The 22,701-nt window shown below is 46.0% G+C and overlaps 1 protein-coding gene across 1 annotated transcript in view; it reads right to left on the reverse strand.

Annotated features, from left to right (window-relative positions):
- Window positions 1–16,196: 16,196 nt before the first annotated feature.
- The window catches only part of LOC146783975 (uncharacterized), a 30,715-nt gene continuing 24,210 nt past the window's right edge, over window positions 16,197–22,701 (reverse strand). Inside the window, exon 3 of the mRNA XM_085632883.1 lies at window positions 16,197–16,311. Coding sequence (XP_085489009.1) covers window positions 16,197–16,311 — 115 coding nt within the window. The remainder of the gene's footprint in view (window positions 16,312–22,701) is intronic.

The raw sequence follows: 22,701 nt of genomic DNA on the forward strand, positions 1-22,701 counted from the left end.
CTTTCTGGTTTTGAGAAGGATGCAAACCTATTGTTGTGGGGTATTTTGATCACTACCCATTGCCCTTCTTTCCAGTCCCGCTTGACTGCTTCCCATTTACTGTCATACCATTTTTTATAATTTATCTGATGGTGCTTTTCTTTCTCTCAGACAACCTCACATTTTCCTTATTGCCTTATCGATTTGTTCTCCAGAGGTTTTAGCCAACTGTATGGTTTATTTAATCTTTCTGTTGGGCCTTTCCACAAGACCATTAGCTTCGGGGCAATAAAGGGGAGTGCTTATGTGGCTGATGGATAGATTATTAAGGAAGAGCACCATTTCATCAGACATGAACTGTACATCCTTGTCAGTCACGATGGCACAAGTTAAACCTTCTTTAGAGAAGGTATCAGATAGAAACTCAATTAAGATGGCAGTATTAATATTATTTACACGTTTGGTGGTGATCCAATGTGAGTGATAATCCACCATTACAAACATATACATATTATATACATTATGCAAATTCATGGGTCCAATTATTTCCAGTCCCAACTTGTCCCATGGTTTATTTTCTAGTCCTTTGTAAAAATGTGTTGCATAGTCCTTTGGAACACAGCAGCAGCAGATGCCAATTGGAATGGCATTCTGCAGAATTACCATGCTCCAAAGGGTGTTATGAAGGATGTTGAGGCCTTTGACTCAGGCTGGAGGGCCACCTGGTGGTAAGCAGACGAATGTTCCAACACACTAAAGTAGCACATGCCCCGTAAAACACTCAACATCTCATTAATGTTCGGTAAAGGGTCTCTGTCGATCCAAATATTAGCATTAAGATCTCTGAGATCCAGACATAGGCTAATACTCTTCACCCTTCCTTGGAAACAATAACAAAAGAAGCCAACTAGTCTGCACACTCTATTTTCTAGATCCTTCTTGCTGCTTCCAGCCTATCCAACTCTTTTAAGAGAGGATTTCTCATAAGTAATGGTACTGGATGAACTTTATGTACCACAGGTTTGGCCCCGGACTTAAGTTTGATTTTGTGGATAAAATGTTTAATAACCCCTAATCACTAGTGAAGACCGTGGGGAATTTGTTACATATACTCATTCCTGTCGTGGACCTGTCAACTAAATAGACTTGCTCTTCTGCATTGGGATCGAGTTTAATTCCCAGGTCTCTCTGGTGTTTCCACTCCATCAGGTTTGAGCCATGTTTGGTAATGTATAACTTCCCCAGGGTGGTCCTGTCTTTAAAATTAATGTGCATGAGTAACATTCCAGACAAGGGAATAGGGTCCATGTTATACCCCCCAGGATTGATATCTGGTGTCAACAAAGCAGATGTTTTATTTTGGAAACCCTCCTGAAATTTTGCTTCATTCATCAGAGTGTATCATGAGCAAGAGTCCGCAAAGACCTTAAAGTTAACACTGGCTAAAGAATCCTCACACGTAGGATACGTGGTGTCAGAGGTCATCATTTTATCAGAAACTTGACATACTAATTTTCTATTTTCCCCTGGCTCCTCCTCACTGATCATGTGTGTTACTTTGTTCCCTATATTCCTACAAATTCTGGTGAAGTGTCCCTTTTAATTGCATATTCTACAAGTTACACCTTTTGCAGGACACTTAGGGTAATTTGCCAAATGGTTAACGTTACCACATCTCAAACACTTTAATCTACCACGTCCAGATTTCTGTTTGCCGGTTCCTACATCACTCCCTTTACCTTGATCCACCCTTTGCTCCACCTTATTTACACGTTACACATTTGTACAATTGTCTACCATATTCGTGTCTAATGGTTCTTTCATTTTTCTCATACAAAACGCCATGAGTTCAATACTTTTGGCTACATCTATTGCCTGCGATAAGTCAGGATTTTCTGCTAGCATCCTTTCTTGAATCTTCTTATTGTTCGTAGACCTTACCAGCTGATCTATTATCAAAGAGCCTGTTAAAATACCAAACTCACATGTGATAGATAAACCTCTTAAGCTGCAAAATAAATTGTTACTTTCTCGTTCTTTCCTTGCATTCTTGAAAAGAAATTCTGTCTTTCTAGTACAATATTGATTTTTCCTCCCAAAAAGCTTTTTAAGTGTGATGTTATAAGCATACAAGTGTGCATCTCCCTGTCCATCATCCTACCCCTCTTGTTCAGTAGGTCGTCAGAGATTTCCCTTGCATGAGTTCCCAAGTTATTTAAAGTATGTGCTGTTTCCTTACAGAGGAACATCTATCACCACCAATTGCAATTAGATAAAATTCAAAACATGTTATCCATCACTTCCAAGGAATAATACGTTCTCCAAGATCACTTAGAAAAGGAGGTGGTTGGGACATTGTGAAATATGCAATAATACAACGTATAAGTTTTTACGTGCTTACAAAAGTGGCAGAATCAATGACAAGGAGTCAATACTCATATTGTATGCACTTAACAGAAGGAATTTCTCCTGGTTCCTCCTTAATACTGGAATACTAAACAATCAGGTTCAAATGTGCGGCTCTAAATTCTATAAAAGTTTCCCCTGTAGCTGATGTTTACAAGTGAAGTCCATTGATGAAGGAAGAAAACATCCAGCGAAAAAAAAATGCACATATGCAGACTTACAGCTTTAAAGAACTGGGCACTCCTGTGACCTTCCTATTTACAGTATGCAGTCTTGAAATTAGAGTTTAGGAACTGGCAGTTGGATTCCTTACAATTTCACCTCACGCGGGGAAAGTGCAACAGGGCTCACCTTAAAAGCTCTGACGGTCTTCTGAACCCAACGCTGCCTTCATCACTCAGCTAGAACGAAGGTAGGTAGCTGCCAGGTGTTTCCAGGCTCGTTCTCAGGGTGGCAGAAGTGGAAGTGGTGCTCAAGCTACAGCGCTCTTGCACTGCTTGCACGCACTGGCCGTCCCACACAGGAAATGTGTAGCAGTGCAGGCTACTCCTCAAAGCGGAAGAGAACTCCACAGAGATCCGTAAGGCAGGAAAGAGACTAAAGGTGAGGCGGCCTCCAATCACTATGAGCGCCCAGAGCGAACCTCCGGAAAGCTCAGAGGAGAAATTGACAAAATCCCTGAGGAGACTGCTTGATGCTTGAAGAGCTGGAGAGATGGCGGCGCAGGAGAACGAACTCTCAAGGAAATGAGCAACAGAGCAAAGGTGGAGAGGACTCTCTGCTACCCCCTATACAGCGATTGTCGCCAAATATGAGGAAACACACAACACGAAGAAATGAAGTGGTTTTATTCCAAGAGTCCTGTCAAAGAGCTCGTAGCTGTCCACACTCCACCAACATTCTACAGTGAGCTCCTCTCTCAACATTCTTAATTCCAACAGGAAAGGAATAACAGGGAAGGGAACGGGGGGGAAGGAGAGGTAGGTTACAACAAATACTGACATGACTCCATGACCCATTTAGTAGCCCAGCACTCCTTCTCAATAGTGGGATGCTTCACCAAATTAACACCTTCGTGAAAGTAATGGCTGGTTCGTGACTGCCAAGAAAACCCCTCTCTTTTAGCGAACTCTAACAAGAGACACTGAGTCATGCCATGTGTTGCCCAAATCAAAAACCACATGCAAAACTACTCCATTTGGTGGGTGAAAGTGACAGGTGTTGTGCCAATTTAATTATGCCAATTAAAAAATAAACAAGTGACTCATTTTTTTTATTTCTGCAGTGTTCGGTCCCGAAAAGAGTACCAGCTTCCACAGAGGCATAGCCGCACATATTGCATACTACTCCCCCAGCATGCAGGGACTTGGCAAGTAAACTTGCCTGAAGTCGTGACTCCGAACAGGAGTCACAGCAGCCCAGTCCAGCACGCCGTCCATCAGGAGATCTTGATGATGCCGAGAGGTCTCCGTATCACCAGCCGCTCTGCCACTTTCTGAGCTTTGGTTCCTGATTGTTCGTTCTTCCACTTCTGACTCTGCGCATGCCAGCGTTTCTCCCGTCATCCATCCTCCAATGTCATCAAACCTCTTATGGCCTGGACGCTCCTTCCCTGAAGCCGTCAATCCTCCATTACTGACTGAACATTACCCCGGCCCTGAGTCCAGCCAATCAGGACCATCGAAACTTAGAGCATCTAGGTCGCATACAAGCAACACAATAGCATGTATGCTCTCAGTGCCCTTGGTGTGGCCACCGCACTAGAGCACATCTAAACTGCCACATTGAAACAGAGGATTCATATCTGCGGTCTTGTGTTGTGTCTTTTTTCTTTTTAAAGTCCGGCTATCAAGCATCCAAGTGCATTATGGAGTGTATGGGGCCCCACAGCCCTCCGCAGGCCCTGGTAGCTTCCTGTATGTGTGATATCATTCCTGAATGTCACTCAGGACACAGCTTCTCCTCCTGCTCTCCTATCCGCTTGCAGGAGCAGGAAATAGCTTTTTCCCACCAGTGTTCAGAGTGGGCAGAAGGCATGATTCCCGGTGAACCTGATGCCCCCAGGCATGGCGCAGGGGGTGTGAGGAGTGCCCAGCCTGATCCACACATTACTGGGTCCCCTGGAAGATCAATGAGATAAGATTGCAGAGGCAGTGATGTCTTGCTCTTTTACTTTTTTTAACAGAGTAAAATTATTGTTTGCGTTAATCCCCATGGGTATGGTGATCCCCAAGGACAACTCTAACGAAAAATAGGGGTCAAAACGTGCTCTCCCCATAGCCATTTTCCTCCCCTGGGCCTTAACGCCCATGGGGAGCTCCTGGAATGAAGTGCTACAGTTGATTACATTTCTTCCTGTGTTTTCTTGGGCCCAGTTGGGTCAATTTGCACAATTTGTGCCTCATTTTGCTTCAGGTTGAAAGCTCTCGCCACCAGGAGATCTGATTGTCAGCATCATGGTTTCAAAGGTTTGTAAAACTACAGGAGCTTGATTTTTCTGCATTTTAGCTCCATACTCGGGAACTGTGCTTTGTCTAGCAGCAGGTGTTCTCCTCTGCTTGGGGTGACATCCAGTGGCACCCACAGCCCTCAAGGCAGAAGAATATCCTCCATGCATGCACTCAATGGAGCACATGCATCAAAATTGTAAATTGCAAAACATGCTTGATTCATGTGCCCCTAAGTTCCATAGCTTTTGCAGACTCTTGAAGGACCTGTGATCACAGAAGTCAAGGGGTTGCCCTCTGAAGAGAGTTACACCTCAGCAGGTCCAGTCCTCAGAAGTTCCAGGGGCACCCTTCTCCTCCAGGGTCCATGATTAACCGGTCCATCTACTGCCCCCTGTAGGAGAGTAGGATCTGCTTCTAATAGTTACCCCCACTTTTTGCTGATGTTTCACTGTTTTTCGACTTTAGTCTGGCTGGGGCCCTGCGAACCAGGACCCCAGCCTAGCTTCTTCCTCTCTAAATTGATTACTAGTGCTTTAGGCACACTCCAGATTATATTATGGGGTACCCTTATAAGTCCCTAGTATAGGGTATACTATATACCCAGGGCATACGTACCTCAGAGGCCTACCAGGGGCTGCAGCATGTATTATGCCACCACTGGGAAGCCTTCCAAAATGACACCAAAGGACTGCTACTGCAGCCTGGGTAAGGTGGTGCATGCACCCCTTACTGAGATATAGGTTCACTATATCTCTCAATATCATTGCACATATAAACCTATCAGTCACCCCTATAGCAGGCCTTACTAATCCGGAAGGCAGGGTGCTGGGTTTTATGTGAGAGGGTGCCCATGCATGAGCAGAACCCCTCTGCAGCCTTCGGAACCTTTATTCCAGGGTTGTTTGTGATGCAGCCAAACCATATACTCTTAAGTGCGTTATAACCAAACGGTAAATGCTAACTTTGGGATAGCTGTACGGAAACATGTTGTGTCTGGTGTCAAACACCTTGGAATCATACCCCCACACCAGTAACTGGTGTGGGAGAATGATCCCACCCTTCTAGAGGGAGAGACATGACATCACCTGTATACCCGGTATCAGCTAACAGAGCCCTGGCATCACAAAATGGATGCTGCCAGCCACAGACACAAGTCTGCCCTCCTGCTGCTGGACGAAACTCCGGCAGGGGAGGCCTGGCCAATAGGTGTCACCACCTCCCAGACAGGCTTTAGTGTACTGGGGCTGAGTGGGTGCACTCCAATAGTGCATTGAAGTCAGCACTGGGGGGCACATTTGGTGTCCCTGTGCACAGTCCAGCTCAAACCGGTTGCAGGGGCTACCAACCGCTGCTCTGGCATGAAAATGGACAAAGGAAATCGGTGTAGCCACCCCTCTTTCCTGACCCTCCCATAGGTGGGTCTCTAGAGTTTGTCCAACCCTTCCTTGGGTATAAGAAAGGAACGCTTGGCTACAGGACTTTAGATTACACCTGGACAAACTCTGATACTGAATCCTGGAATTTCGATGATCTACATTGAACTAGATGACTGAAGAATCTCCCTTGGAGTAAAGGAGTTACTCCCCTGAAAGGCAGGCACCAAAGACGCATCTGATCGGTTTGCATCTCCGAAGCTCCCGCCGGACTCCGAAAAATGTTGCAACCCAGGAGGTGGGTTTCCGTTCTCTTTGAGGTCGATTCGTTTCCATAGCAAGTCTGAGGCCCGTATCCCTCGTGGCAACCGAGCAACACGAACCCCTGGACACCGCGTCACTTTGCAGTAGCATCAGCTCTCCACCTACTCCTGCAGCTGAGCTTTTGGTTACCTGTAGGGCCAACCCCGAGCAGCATTTGCATTGAAGATTGCCCACCTACACTCCACGAGTGTTCCGTGAGCTGGCCCTTTGTGTTTTCTCTCGAGGTCCCTTTGCGGTCCCTAGTCCTTCGACTGATGGGTCCCTGTGAAGGCAAATTTAACTTTAATTGGGCTTACCTGGTTGGTCCAGACATGTCCTGACTCTCCATTGCTTGGGGAGTCCCCAGGACCTTGTTGGTCTGCACCAAAATATCTTTTCTCTTTCTGTGTGGGTTGCTGTTGCCAAGGCTTGTTGGGTCCAATCCGGGCACCCACACTGCAGCACTCAACATCTTTTGTGGGACAGCTCAAATCCAGCTCCTGGTTGTTGTCAATGTCTCCTGGTCCTCGTGGCTGCAGAGTCAAGCTTCACCTCTTCGCACCTGAATCACCCAACATCGGTGGGAATTCATCTATCGTGCCCCTGGTCACTGGCAAGTGACCCAGACTCTGTCCTCTCTTCTTTCAGGTTCTTGTGATCTTCAATCCAGGCTTGGATCACACCGGCCATGCTTCTCCTTCCCGGCAGCAGCACTTTGGAACAGATCGCCATTGAAATCAACGACGATTCCAGACACCATTTGACACCCATGCACCCAGCTTCCTTGGGTGAGGTAACTCAAGTACTATGGTGCTCCCGTAGGTGCTGGCCCTAGAACTTCCTAAGTCTCAAGGGGTTTGCTCAAAGTTCTCTCCTAAGTGTCCTTAACTTCTAAAAATCCAACTGCGACTTTCCCATAGAATAGTATGGGGCTCGCGCCTGTGTTGTCACACTGCATGAGTCCCCCGTGGGTCTCCTGTGTCACTACCTTGGGTGGTTCCTTGGGGTCCCAGCGATTCTATGTGCTCTAGGCACTGTGTCTAGTCAAGTCGTGGTTCCTATTCCACTTTCTTAATATATGGTTTGGTCTGCCCCTAGGGCCCATTGTAGATTGTGCTATTTACTGTTGTTTTAGAACTGTATTATTGTGTATCTTGGACTCTAATCTCATAAAGAGATTAGCAGTGAGTGTTTAGAATTAAAGACATATATTTTTTATATACCTTGTGTGGTTCTCCTTTCATTTAGTAATTCAACAGGTTATAATCTGGTAAACCAAGCTGCTTTACATTCCTGAAGGCTGCTCTCCATACCTGTCACTAGGATAGCTTTCAATAAAGGTTGTTGTTAGATTTGGGGGTCTCTAGTTGGCAGAGGTAGGTACCTTTGACAAACAGGGACCCTTGCGTCTAGTCAGGGTAAGGGGTACACTCCTAAAATAACCCCTTCTCAACCCCTTGGTAGCTTGGCATGAGCAGACAGGCTTATCTCAGAGGCAGTGTGTAAAGCATTTGTTAACACATACAGTAATGAAGTGACAACACCACAGATGGACACCGCACTAGTTTTATATAAAAAATAAGTATTCTTTATATAGACTTATCACATGACAAAAATCCACAATACTGTACTCGAAATGGTAGAATTAGCTTAGTTCTCTTTAGATGTTAAAATGCGACACTTTGAATTCAATGTACCTTAAGATGCGTAACGCTATACAATGAAAGTGTTGCAGGGAAGGTGATGTGTCGGTTCCTTACACGCAAGAACGGTGATGCGTAGGGTCCCTACTGCTGCGTAGGGGATGCGTCGGTTCTTCTCTGCAAGGGAGGTGATGCGTCTGTTTCTTACTGCACTCCCCTGGCAATGTGGAACGCAACGCCATGATGCGATGAAGATCTGGTGCAAATAAACAAAGATGGCATCTTTTTCTTGATGCGACACAATGCGGACAACGACAGGCCGTGCGACAGGCTTCTCGGTCATGCAGCGCCATCTGCTGCGACGTCGATCCTTCTCCCTGTCGATGCGAGTTGCTTTGACAATGATGCAAGCCGGAACAGGCCCTGCGACATGCTTCTCGGTGATGCAGTGGCGTCTGATGCGACGTCGATCCTCTTCTCCGGCGATACGAGTTGCTATGACAACGATACGAGCCGTGACAGGCCCTGCGACACGCTTCCCGGTGATGTGACGGCATATGCTGCAACGTCGATCCTCTTCTCCGGCGATGCGAGGTGCTTCGGGGACCCTGCGATGACTCAACAGTTCTTCTGGGCCACGACAGGTCCTGCGACACGCTTCCTGGTGATGCAGCGGCATCTGCTGCGATGTTGATCCTCTTCTCCGGCGATGCGAGGTGCTTTCTCATTGTGAAGCAACAGCGGCAGTTCGGCTACACGCTTATTGCTCGTGAGTCGCGCTTCCAGCTCCTTGCGACACGCAGTACCTCAGAAAGCCTCGCAAAACAGCAGGCACTTCCAAAGAACTCTTGGGGAGCTGGTGGGTGAAGTCTGTTGTCTCTGAGACTTAAGCAGGAGGCAAGCTCTTTTCTAAAGCCCTTGGAGATCCTTCACAAGTTGAATAAAGTACATACAAAGTTCCTTTTCCTCTCTTTGGCAGTCAGGCAACCAGTGCAGGTCAATCCCTCAAGCTTAGGGATAGTCTCTCCTCGGTCTCTCTGGTTCCTCTCCTGAGCAAAGGTTTCTTCTTGTTTCCCCAAGTGATCTAAAGTTCTTGGGTTTGGGTCCCAATATTTATACTCAGTTTGTCTTTGTTCTCTGAAGGCAGAGGGGCATTTGCCTAGTCCAAACCAGTTCTGGTCAGTCCTGAAGCACTCTGTTTACATGACTCCTTCTTTCCTTTCAGATTGCAGGCAGAGACATCAGACGCACCACAGGAGGTGGAGCCAGCATTGTGGAGGGAAGGTACAGCCCTATTCAGGTCCCAGGTGCAACTCCTCCCACCTATCTGCATGCAGATCTCTCTATTCAGCCCCTTGCTGACTCACCCTGTCTCCTGGAATCCCCAGCCCCTGTTACTCAAACTCCAGACAAGGAATACACAACCTAGAAGAGGCAGTCTTGGATGGTTAGACAAGAAAATACCTACTTTCTAAAAGTGGTATTTTCAAACACAGAATGTTAAAACCAACTTCACTATAAGATGTATTTTATCATTCTGAGTTCAGGCATACTAAACTTGAATCTAAACCTAGTTCCCTAAGTCAGTTAGGATTATAAGATGTAATAATCAAACCACTCATTCTGGCCTATGGGGAACAGTTAGCTTTGCAATGGTGAAAAACGAAAATGGATGTAATTCACTATTAGGACATGCCACACACATCAGGGCTTGTCCTACCTTATACTTACAATGCACCATGCCCTTGGGCCTACCATAGGGGTGTCTGATATGAAGAACATGGAAGGTTTAGGGACTGGCAAGTGGGTGCACTTCCCCAGTCAGCATGGCAGTACCTGACTGCACACAGGCTCTGCAATGGCAAGCCTAAGACACATTTTAACAGGCTGCTTCTGTGGGTGGCAAAACCAGTACTGCAAGCCCACTAGCAGCATTTGGATTACCAGCCCTGGGCACTCCTGGTGTACTGTACTAGGGTCTGACAGGTAAACCAAACCAGCCAATCATGGAATCACTAATCCATACATCAATTTACAATAGGGAGCACTGGCACTGTGGCACTGGATAGCAGTGGCACAGTGCCCAAAGCATCTAACGCCAGCAAAAACACATGAGGTAACAGCAAAAAATGGAAGGGAGACCCATGCCAAGGTGCCAGGTCTAACAGTTGTCTTTAAACCTATCATCAATAAGGGTTGTTTGGACTGGTGCAAGGTGCCCAATTTAACTAGTGGACAGCATATGCCAAGCCAACTTCTCACACCCCTCACATGGTGTAAGGGGACCAGAACCACTGGCCCTGGAGAGTGGAATTCATAGAAACTAGCCGCGGCCCATGCAGGTAAGAGCCGGGTGCGGGGGGATTTAGACAGACAATGACGAGGGAAAATTAATTATTTATTTAATTTTCCCCCGTGGTCATCTGTCGAATTCCCCCTAACCCGGCCCCACCACTCGTAACTGCATGAGCCATAGCTGATAGAAACCCTTCCAATATGAGTCGAGGGTGCTCAGGGTCTGGTTGTCTTTAAGAACATGCAAATTTCAAATTCTCTCCATCTTTCTCCCCGTGTAAGGTTTTTAAGTAATGGTTCAAAGTTCTAGAATATAGGCACCGGTAGCCAAATAATAGGATGTCAAATCATCATCCACCCCTTTCTCACCACTCCTTGCTTCAAAAGGTGTATACTGATGGCTTGAACTCACAATCAGAGTTTACATTGCAACAAACGTTCAAATACAAGGTGTTTTGGGAGCAAACGCCCCTCTGGCCATGTGCATTTTGATGGGGTCAATCTGATAGGACCATTGTGGTTTCGCTGCCTATCTGTGGGGCTAATCTGTTTTTTCCCTATTTGCACCTTTGTCTGGCTGGTTGCGCCACCCCACCTATGATCTTTCAACCAGTAGCCTCAGGCCTAGGTCACAGGACCTGCCTGATCACATATTTTTGATTTGGAGACGCAAAGACTTCACCTGCAGCATCCCTGAATGCCACTGCTGAGAGTTATGACCTGCCTTATGGTGCCAAACCCTGTTTTGGGCCATGGAGGTTTGTTCCTGCTGCAAACAATTATCAAGAACTGAAAAAACAGGCAAAATCAACGCTTTGCCATTCTTCTGGCTGAATTTTCCCATGTAGCACTGCCGTGCAGGAGCAATTCCCAACGCAAAGACCTGTGCGGCTAAAGAAATCCACCCAGCGCCTGCCAGCAGCCAGAAGAATCACTGCACGCCGAGTCCCGCGCACCACCTCCCTGACTCCAATGCAGAGCTTGATGAGCAGCTAAAAGAAATGACGCATTGTGGGACCGTGTCTGTATAAGCTGATGATTCGCGTGTTTACCATTGCCGCATCGACCTCCAACACGTCTGGATTTCCACGCATCGCTCCTGACAGCCAGTTTTCGGATGCAGCACCAGCAGACTAGAACCGTCTTGTAATCGATGCATCACTTCCCCCTGCAGTCCAGGTTCAACGCATCACTTCTCTTGCATGCAGCACAACTGTTGCATTGCCTCCCCAAGGACTCTGGAACTGATGCATCGCTTTAGTTTCCGACACTTCCCTTCTCTGCGTCTGTTTTGCCTAGTAGATTGTGACACATTTGAGGTACTTTGTGTAGAAATCACACACACATAGATTTCTATGGACAAAATTACTTGAAACCTTTTAAAAGTCATATTTTGAATTGTGTATGTTGGATTTTTGTCATTTCGGTGTAGTTTGGTTTAGAGAAAGATACGGGCTATGTACAAATACTTTGCACATTGCCTCTGAGATAAGCTTGACTACTTTCGCCAAGCTAGCCATGGGGTGAGCAGGGATTATTTTAGATGTGTAATCCCCTTATACTGAGTAGAAGGAAGGGTCCCTACTTGGACAGGGTGCAAGCCACTACCAAATACAGACCCCAATTTCTAACATTGGTGGCAGCGGTGGGATTGGGACTTGTGTTTGTACTTTGACATACAGTGATCAGTGTGCACTACTACTGAGTTCAGACCATTCCGCAACCACATTGTGATGTGTGATTTCTTTTTGTCCCATTAGAAGCTTCAATAGGAAGGAGGAGCTGCAAAATGCTTTAAGTGCCTAGTGTGCCTAGTGGGTAGCCAGTGAAACTGAGGAGGAAGAGAATGGAAATGTGGATCTGGATGTACCGAACCAGCTAGGGTGTTTTGGAGCTTAAGATCTGCTGGTGGGGACCCCAGGACAGGCAGGAGTGTGTCTTCGAGAAATTTGTCCCCAGAGGAGCTGGAGGACAGGTGACAATAGAGCACATGAGGGAGCTTGAGAGGCTCAAATTTGAGAGCAGGAGAAAGAGAAAGAGAGGGCCCTGGATCTGGCAAAGAAAATAACTATTTTTGGCTCATGAGTTGAGGTTGAAGGAGCTGGACATCAAGGCCAAGCAGGTGAAGTCCAGCTCAAATGATGGCAGCATGCAGTCAGTGTAGTCTGGGGGAAGTTTGCACTTTCCACAGATTTTGACAGAAGATTTTACTAATGGGATGACATATATATAAGTTTGGTTTACAGACTATGAGGCAGCCTAAAGCTCCCATAGTCCGGGAGGAGGTTTACCTTGCGGGGGAAGCCTCGGAACCTACAGGGGAGCAGGTGGGCAAACTGAGAGACCTACCTAACCTGAACCATTTTCAGCAGGAAGGGGGTCCCACCAGGGAGGAGTCTAGCAAGGAGCAGATGGAATGTCCTACTCTTGTAGGTTTGCAGCAGCAGGCTGCAAACCAGGCAGCTGTTGGTCAGTCTGGATCACATTGGATCTACTGGGAGAACAGCCTCTTGTACAGTGATTCTAATGTTGCAGAGCCAGGGCTAACCCTTGTGCTGGTGGTTTCCCTGCACTCCAGAGCTTTCCTACAGGGTCTGGCTCATAATGGGCCTTTGGCAAGACATCTGGGGCAGGACAAGACCTTTGACAGGCTTGTCACCCACTTAATTTGTTATGTTATGTTATGTTATGTTATATAATCTTATAGAGCGCACTATCACCCCACGGGTATGTTGGCGCTGACATTACCTTAAGTTCCAGTGTACACATATGCTGCCATACCGGTCAGAATTATCATAATTGGTGGCTAGGCTCCATTATACCCTAGTAAAGAGCCAAGTTTTAAGCTTCTTTCTGAAATGTAGAAGATCTTCTGTTTGTCTAAGATCGGCCGGAAGTTCATTCCATAGCCGAGCATTTACAGCGCTAAATGCTCTTACTCCGAGCCTGGTATTTCAGAATCTGGGTGTGCTCACCGGCTTTGCTGCTGACAAAAGAAGGCTTCTGGTCGGGACATACCAGGTAAATTTTCTCTGCAGTGGACTAGGTCCAAGACCATGTAGTGCCTTGAAAACGATGCAGAGAGATTTGAACTGTAATCTTTGCATAATTGGCAGCCAGTGAATGTCTTTAAGGGACAAAGAGGCAGATGACCTACGCTGTCTCTTTAGAGCTAACTTTGCAGCTATTATCTGGATTCTTTGAAGCCTCTGTATCAACGAGTTTGGAGCACCCAGTAGGAGAGTGTTACAATAGTCTACCAGACTCAGGATAACACTTCTCACCACCAGTGCTCTGGCTGGAATCGGTAGCATAGGAAGTATTTTCAGTAATGCTCTAATGAGAGAAAAACAGGTTCCAACTGTTTTATTAACTTGGGTATCTAGACTCAGTTCATCATCAAACATCACCCCTAGATTGCGCACTGTCTTAGAGGGAATTAGTGGCTTATCTGTATATCTTGGCCAAGAACGGGTGAGGGACTTTATTTGCCGTACAGTACAGAATTTCTGTCTTATCCCCGTTGAACTGTAAGGAGCTGTCTCTGAGCCAGCTTGCAGTTCTTTGTATACAATTGTGGAACCTGTCAAGTGATACTGATTGATTCCCTTCAAGTGAAAAATGAGTTGTGTATCATCTGCATAGTTCATCAATTCAATTCCATAAGATTTGATAATTAGAATCAGTGGGCTCAAATATATGTTAAATAGACCCGAACTAATCGCAGAGCTCTGGGGGACACTGTGCTGGATAGAGCCACCTTTAGATAGAAAGGGAGGCAGAGCAACTGCCTGTTGTCTATCCGACAGGTATGATTGAAACCAATTCAGTGCCACTCCCTCTATCCCAATATCCATAAGTCTATTCAGAACGATTTTGTGATTGACCTTGTCGAATGTGGCTGACATATCTAAAAGGACCAGTATGACTGATTGGCCTATGTCTGCTTGCATTCTGAGTTCATCCAGGACTGTTACTAAGGCAGATTCTGTTCCATGAACTGGACGAAAACCAAATTATACATCTTCTAACTTATGGTTAACTTCTAAAAATTGCAAAAGAGTTTTGCTGACTAACCACTCTAAGTTTTTTACTGGGTAGGGCAGAAGGGAGATGGGTCTATAATTAGTTGGGCATAGGGGGTCAAGCGTGGTTTTCTTCAAGAAAGGTGTCACCATTGCCTGTTTCCAACATACCAGCACTACCCCATTGCTCAGTGATTGGCAACAGATTTGAAAGAGCTGTGGGAATAGCTCCTCCTTAAATTCTCTCCACATCCTGAGTGGGAGAGGGTCCATTGGGGACCCGGATGAAACACTGAGAGCCAGTCTATTAAAATCTTTCTCTGTAGGAATCTGGAAGTGATGCAGAGTTGCTGGCTTGCCCTTGTCTACTCCCTCCTCCTGCTTCACTGGTAGCATCGGCTCAGGTATTCCGATTTCAACATCTGTCTTTTTCTCCTTGTTCATTCCCAGACCACTAGAAATGTTAGCGATCTTCTCCTCAAACTAGACTGCCAGGCCATCACATAGGTCTTGGGTTGCAGTGAACTTGTTTTTTATGCAGTCAGGTTTGGAGAGATCGCTCCCTATTTTAAATATAGTTCTGGCACTATTAGCTGCCTTTAAAATAGTGTTTGTGTAATACTCAACTTTTTCCTTGGCAATTGTCCCTTTATAGTTGCCCAATGCTGCCCTCATGGCTATTTTGTCCTCTTCCTCATAGAGTTTCCTCCACTTTCTTTCTGCTTGTTTGAAACCTTTCTTTAGCTTTTTTAGCTCCTCATACTTGGGGCTGATGACATACATATTTTTTAGATCTTTCATTGGGGCCATCTGATCAAGAGTGTGGTTTATCTGGTCACAGAATTTCAGATAGTTTTCATCCACCGATTTACTGCCATCGAAGGAATTATTCTCTGTAAATACAGGGGAGTGTTTTTTTATTCCCCAAATGCAAAGGCACTCTGATGCACATTGTAGATCTTGCCAAACTTAGGTGTGGGAGGAAAGCTAATGCTCCTCTCCAACCTTTTCCTCTGGTGAGCGCCCCTTTTGAGCGGGTGGGAAGTGATATTGTGGGGTCCCTGGATCCCAAGACAGCCCGATGCAACAGGTACGTCTTGGTCTTGGTGGACCATGCCACCCAGTAGCCGGAGGTTATCCCTCTCATAACAGTGATGTCCCATGTGGTGAGCTGGGCATTGATAGGGATCTGAAGTCTCCGGGGGAAGAGTGTGGTGTAACCTATAAATTCAACACTCCTTACCACCCCCAAGATAATGGGTTGGCTGAGATATTCAACTGAACCCTGAATGCATGATCAAGGGTCTTGCAGAAGACATAAGGAGTAAATGTGATGTCCTCTTGCCATGCCTTCTCTTTGCTAAAAGGGAGGTACTGCAGAAATCCTTAGGATTTGGCCTCTTTGAATTGCTGTATGGGCATCCTGTAAGAGGACCTCTTAGTCTGGTGAAAGATGGATGGGGAAAAGCTCTCGGTAAACCTACCCAGGATGTATTTAGCTATATGCTGCCCTTCAGAAACCAGACTGCTCACTTCAGGAAGCTTGCTCAGGAAAACATGGAACCAAGCCAGGAACAGATGAAATGCTGATATGACCAGAATGCCACTCTGGTTGAATTTCAGCCTGGCCAGAAAGAGGAGAGCAAATGTCTTCCTGACCTTATGTCTGCAAAGGAGCATGATGGATCAGTCGAAGGTGTGAACCTCTCCCCTGCACTGACCTCAGATCAACAGAGTCACTGTCACCAGCTGTTGGAACAGTTTGCCACTCTGTTTTCGATGACCCCAGGTATCACCCATTGATGTACCCATGATGTGGACACTGGGGACAGTCCTCCTGTAAAGAATAACAATTACAGATTGACTGACAGGGTCAAAGCCAGCATCAAAGAAGAAGTTTCTAAGATGTTGGCGTTAGGGGTGAAAGAGCCCACCAATGTTCCTTGGGCCAGCCCAAAGGCTGCTGCACCTGAACTTCGGTTCTGTGTTGACTACTGTGGGCTCAATCTCGTCACCAGGACTGATGCGCACCCCACCCCCAGAGCTGATGAGCTCACAGATTGGCTGGGAGCTGCCAGGTTCCTTAGTATATTTGACTTAATGTCTAGGTACTGGCAGATTTCCCTGACTGATGAGGCAAAGCAGAGGTTTGTGTTATCAGTGCCAGGTGGGCACTGCCAGTTCCGGGTGATGCCCTTCTGATTTAAGACTGCCCCTGTCACCTTTCAGAGGTTGGTCAACCAGGTGTTGGCTGGACTTCAGGATTTCAGTGCTGCCTAACTGGATGACATTGCAGTGTTCAGTTCCAGCTAGGAAGAACACTTGCACCACATCTGGGTAGTGTTGAGGCTCTGCAGAACATTGACTCCATTCTGGCTTGGGAGCACCCCAAGACCCAGACCGAGGTGAGGGCCATTTAAGTGTGGGTATTACAGGAGATTTGTCAAGGGATATGGCACCATTTTGGGCCCCTTGACTGAGCTGACTTCCAGGAAGCAGCCAAGGAAAGTGATCTGGACTGATATCTGTGAGGCTGCTTTTTATGGGCTGAAATCTGCCATGTGCACGGCACCCGTACTCAGGGCACCCAACTTCTCCTAAAAATGTGTTGTGCAGACAGATGCTTCAGGGCATGGTGTTGGAGATGTACTCTCACAAATGAAAGATGAGGGCCTGGACCAAATTGCAGCCTTCATTAGCAGGAGGCTACTTCCCAGGGAACAGAGGTGGAGTGTAATCGAGCGACAAACCTTTGCTGTGGTCTGGGCACTGAAGAAGCTGAGGCCCTACTTGCTGGGACTCACTTTTGGGTTCAGACCAACCACAGGCCTCTCAGATGGTTGATGCAGATGAGGGTTGAGAAACCAAAACTGTTGAGGTGGTCCATTTCCCTATAGGGGATGGACTTTACGGTGGAAGACAACCTGGTACAGAACACGCCAGTGCTGATGGTCTGACCAGATTCTTCCACCTTAGTGATGATAAATCCCAGGAGGGTGGGTAGTTCTCACTACTTTTCAGCTGGACGTGTTAGACCTGGCATCCTTGACATGGTTTCTCCTGTGTTTTCTGCATCTACCTCCTGTATTTTTGTCTCTGTGATGGAATTCATTTTTGCTGGTTTAGGTACTCTGGGCACTTTGCCACTACTGATCAGTACCAAAGTGCAAATGCTCCCTATGTAAATTTTGATTCTGATTGGTTATCCATGATACACATATTTGATTTACTGGTAAGTTCCTAGTATAGTGCACTGTTTGTGCCCAGGGCCTGTAAATCAAATGCTACTACCAGGCGGGACGCTGTCAGTACCACGCGCGTTGATACCAACGCAGACGTTACATCGTCCGCGTTACCACGCATGGCATTACATCGCAAGTCATTTCAACGACTTGCGCTAGATGGCGTGCAACACCAGGGAATGTGTTGGATTTTAAGTCCAACACATTACCTGCTGTTGCGCTAACTCGAGTAGGAATAGTAATTTATACTATTCCTAAGTCCAGCGCGCCATCTAGTGCAAGTCGTAGAAACGACTTGCAATATAATGCCTTGGGTGGTAACAACATGGACAGTGTAACGTCCACGTTGTAACCTATCGAGTGGTATTTGCTGGCGGTTTAACATCATATATTCCTTCCAGGCCTGCAACACTGATAGTGCATCCCACAGGAGTAGCCCTACAAACATGTCTCATGCCTGCCACTGTAGTGTCTGTGAGCGCAGTTTTTAACTGCTATGTCTACCTGCCAAGTGCACCCACTTGCCAGGCCCTAACCTTCTCTGTTTTACATTTAAATCGCCCCTAAGGTAGGCCCACGGTACCCCGATGGGTAGGGTGCAGTATAGGCAAAGGGTAGGACATTTATAGGGGTGTTTTACATGAACTGATAGTGAAATACTGTTTATTTAATTTTTCAATATTGCAAGGACTAACTCTCCCATAAGCTATCATTGGAGCTGCCTTGTAACATTTTACAAGTGTCCCAACTTTCAGCTGGGAACAGCTGGAGATTTGGAGTTTAGGCTCTCAACTCAGAATTTAGCAATTCACCTTTTAGTAAAGGTAGCTTTATAATTTTGTGTTTGGAAATGCCATATTTAGAAAGTGGACATTTCGCTTGTTTAACTGTCCTGTTGGCCTCTGCCTGCTTGTGGAGTCACCGTCTGGTTTTAGACTAATGGGACCTCTTTGTACATTCACTCGAGACACATACACAAAGGGAACTGAAGTGTGTCCTGCATATGCCGATGATCCATCCTGGCCTATAGTGGTGGGAGGAGCTGTCATTAGCACCTGAATAGGCTTTGGTTGCCCTGCACAATGCTGTCTCCACCCCCTATATTGTGGCTGGACCGGGGAGGATAGAAATGGTTTTACTGGTCAAGACAGACTTTTTCAACAAAGACTTCAAAGGCAAAAACGGGTGTGAATATTAGACCTAAAACTGCAGCACTTTAGATTGCTTTTGGAATAAGAGGACCCTGCCAAGAAGAAGAGCTGACGAGCGCCCAAAAGAAGTACTGCCCCTTTGCTGTGTGTTGCTTTGCTGGGTTTGCCTTCAGTTGCTGCTTCTGTCTGTGAGCAGTGGAAAGGACCAAACCTTTGCCCTGCTATGGTACTCTGCTTAAGAAGATCCTCAAATGGCTTTATTTTAGGAACTGAAGAAACCTGCAAAATCAATGCTTTGCCCTTCTTGCGGCTGAATTTTCTGATGTGGCACTGCAGTGCAGGAGAAATTCCTGACACACAGCCCCAGGCGGTAGAAGAAACCCACCCAGTGTTCGCCAGCGGCACTAAGACTCGCCGGACGTTGAGTCCCGCGCACCGGTCTCCGAAGTCTGATCTGAGACCACCACTCTGACTCCAACACAGGCTCTTCTGTGTGGTTAAAAGAAATTATGCATTGTCGGATCCTGGCTGAAGAAATTGACACAGTGCCTGTTTACTACTCTCCATCAATCTCAAGTGCGTCCAGATTTCCATGCATCACACCTGTGCAGCCAGTTTTCCGATGCATTAACTGCAGACCAGAACTGTCTTAGATTTGATGCATCACCCTACAGTCCGGATTCAACGCATCACTTCTACTGCATGCAGCAGGTCTGTCGCATCACCTGCCCCAGGACTCATGAGCTGATGCATAGCTGTGTTTTCCAACACTTCCCTTCTCTGCGGCTGTTTTGCCTAGTGGATTTTGACGCATTTGAGGTACTTTGTATAGAAATCACACATCGACAGATTTCAATGGATAGAATTGCTAGGAACCTTTTAAAAGTCATATTTTGAATCGTGTATGTTGGATTTAGATAAAGATACTTTATTTTTCTAAACTGGCATGGGGCCCAGTTGTAGTGTTTTCACTGTGTTACTGTGTGTGATATGTAGAAATACTTTACACATTGCCTCTGAGATAAGCTTGGCTGCTTGTGCCAAGCTACCCATGGGGTGAGCAGGGATTATTTTAGGTGTGTAATCCCTTTATACTGAGTAGAAGGAAGGGTCCCTACTTGTACAGGATTAATTAATATTTTATTCTGCTCTGATCAGTGGGGAAATAATTACACAGGGATTACTGTTTTGACTACTTCTATGAGCTCAACATTATTTACAAAGCTTCACTAGGATAGATATTAAACACCACAGCAAAAAATGCATATGAAGAATCACATCCCGAAAGAAAGTGCAATGGTTAGGTCAAAACGTGTGAATTCAAATATGGTAAAAACAACTGTACGAATTAGCAGCACCTTCATAATCATATTAAGTCATGAACAAAATACAACACTCAGGACAAGACGTGCAATTGCAACAATTTATCAGCACCAGAACATCAAAAATGCGTCAATTGATAACAAAAATGAAGACAGAGAGAGAAGAGAAAACAATAACAGAGAAAAAATTATGACTTTGTCAAAAAATACCATAGCTTGCTCCTTAGCGCATGCTACCTAATGAGGAGGGGAGGCTTTGCCTGTACATAGGACCAAGTGAGCCCGATAATCTGTCAATTTCAGCTCTGAGACAAAGATAACAACAATTTTCAAGGAAACAAGCAGCAACGTAACAACCACAGGCCCTCCTTGGCCAAGCACAAGCTACACCTACTCTTCAAGTCCAAATTTTCCCTAATGTCTAAATGACAACCTATATCACACCCAGACATCATGCGTACCATCTGTGTCATGCCAAGTGGTCCAAGCGAATAACACCTCTTACTTCTTTCAACCTTAACATTGATTTTAGTATAAGACGTTGACATCTAGGGCATCATTATGATGGCGGGCAGACTTTGCCCGCCCACCATCCTTACGGAAAACGGGACCGCCCGCCATATGTGCAGCGGTCCCGTGGGGGTTATTAGGATGCGCCAGCCACACTGGCAGGTGCATCACGCATTTCTAACATTGCAGTGGGCGGTGATTTCAGTAGCACCTGTCGCAATGCAAAAAGTGCATGTTGTGCATATGTATGCAAAACATGGCAGGCACCGCGTGGTGCCTGCCATGTTGTGCATGCACATGCATGGGGGTACCATCGGTACCCCCCATGTGCCCCACACCCCTCCAACATCCTGGGGGCCCACAACAGGCCCCCAACTTGAAAATCCACATGCCTTTCCGTGGCAGCAACACCGCCACAGAAAGGCTGCCTCCCGCCTGCATCCTGATATGGATGGCGGTATCTAGAAGACACCGCCACCATATTAAACCCTTTTCCACCCGGTCGACAAGTTGACCGGGCAGAAAAGCGGCGGACGGTCTTCACGTCCGCCGCAGTTCCCCTTAGGCCTGGGCGGTAAATTTAGTTCCGTTCGCAGAATTTGCGATATTTTGACATTTTCGCATTCTGCGGAGAGCGCGAAAATGTCAAAACTTTCACAACCTGCCGCGAAACTGAAGTATTTTTCTTGTTCACGCTTTAAAAATGCATTCTTGCGCTCATGGGTGTGACTTACCGGGTCCCTGCGTTCGCCGACAAGTTTTCGTATCCGTTCGCGTGCGCCACAAGATGTTGGATTGTTGGTAGCCGGTCGCGCTATCGCGCGAGAGTTTGCCATCGCGAATAATTCATTGCGATCGCGAACAGGAAATAAGCATCGCGAGCAAGATGGCCGCGCCCATTAGTGACCGCATGGGCAAGTTCGAGATATTTTTCCCCGCGAGCACGCAAAAACACATCGGGAACGGTCGGGAAAAGCAATCTCTGCATCTTCGCGAAAGTTTCGCATGCGCGCGGAGATTTTGTGCAATTTCGCGATAATTTGCGAAAGTCAATTTCGCAAAGTCCGCCCACCCTTAGTCCCCCCGCCATACTAACAAATGGTTGGCGGGCGGGGAAGGATGTACGGCGGATCGCCACCGCCATGCAGTCGGTGGCGATCCATCCTACATCCTAATGAGCCCCCTAGTATCTGTATAATAGCTTTTATCAATTTAGTTCATTTTAATTACGGATTTCTTTATTAATTTGCCATGCAAAATGGAATAAAATGGATCTGTGGTGTTAGCCAATTATATCCTAAACTCAGATGTTACTTGTGGTTAACCATTGGATCTGTTGCTTGATATTTGAAAACATCTCAGATGTTACTTCATTGCACTGATACCATACTTGTACTCCTTTTAACAATAGTTCCTTTCTGTACTAAACTTTTCAAGACATAATTTAACAGATGAATGCTCAATTTCATTGCATAAAAAAACACAGTGTACTCCAATGACTTATCAATGACATTCTTTACAGTAATCATACCCAGGGACACTAGAACTCTGCAGCAAGAGAGAGCCAAATTATGTTGCAGAGTTGATTAAATTATATGGCCATAAAGCAAATTATGCAGCATTATATGTCATATTTTGGCATAGTATTACTTCATTATTTTGTCATTTGAGATCATTTTAATGTTTTGGTATTAGCTGCAACTCACTAGAACCAGTTTAAAACCAAAACACAGCAATAAGGTACAGAAAGGTCACCAGTCAACTTTTGCAAAGAACCTTCTACAGCGGGGCAACAAATGTCCCTCTGCTTTTAGTAACTTTTGAACTTCTCAAACCAGAAATAACATTTTGTTTGTTTAAAATCTGCACATTACACAGCAGATGATGTATTATTTGGCAAGTGCAGCAGATTTATAATTAGGCGAAAATCACTGTGGCCACATAATCACATAATTCCAGTGGCCCTTATCATACCATAGGTACGCATACTTATCTACTCACG

The sequence above is a fragment of the Triturus cristatus genome, chromosome 11 (assembly GCF_964204655.1).
Source record: "Triturus cristatus chromosome 11, aTriCri1.1, whole genome shotgun sequence".
NCBI classification, from domain to species: Eukaryota; Metazoa; Chordata; class Amphibia; order Caudata; family Salamandridae; genus Triturus; species Triturus cristatus.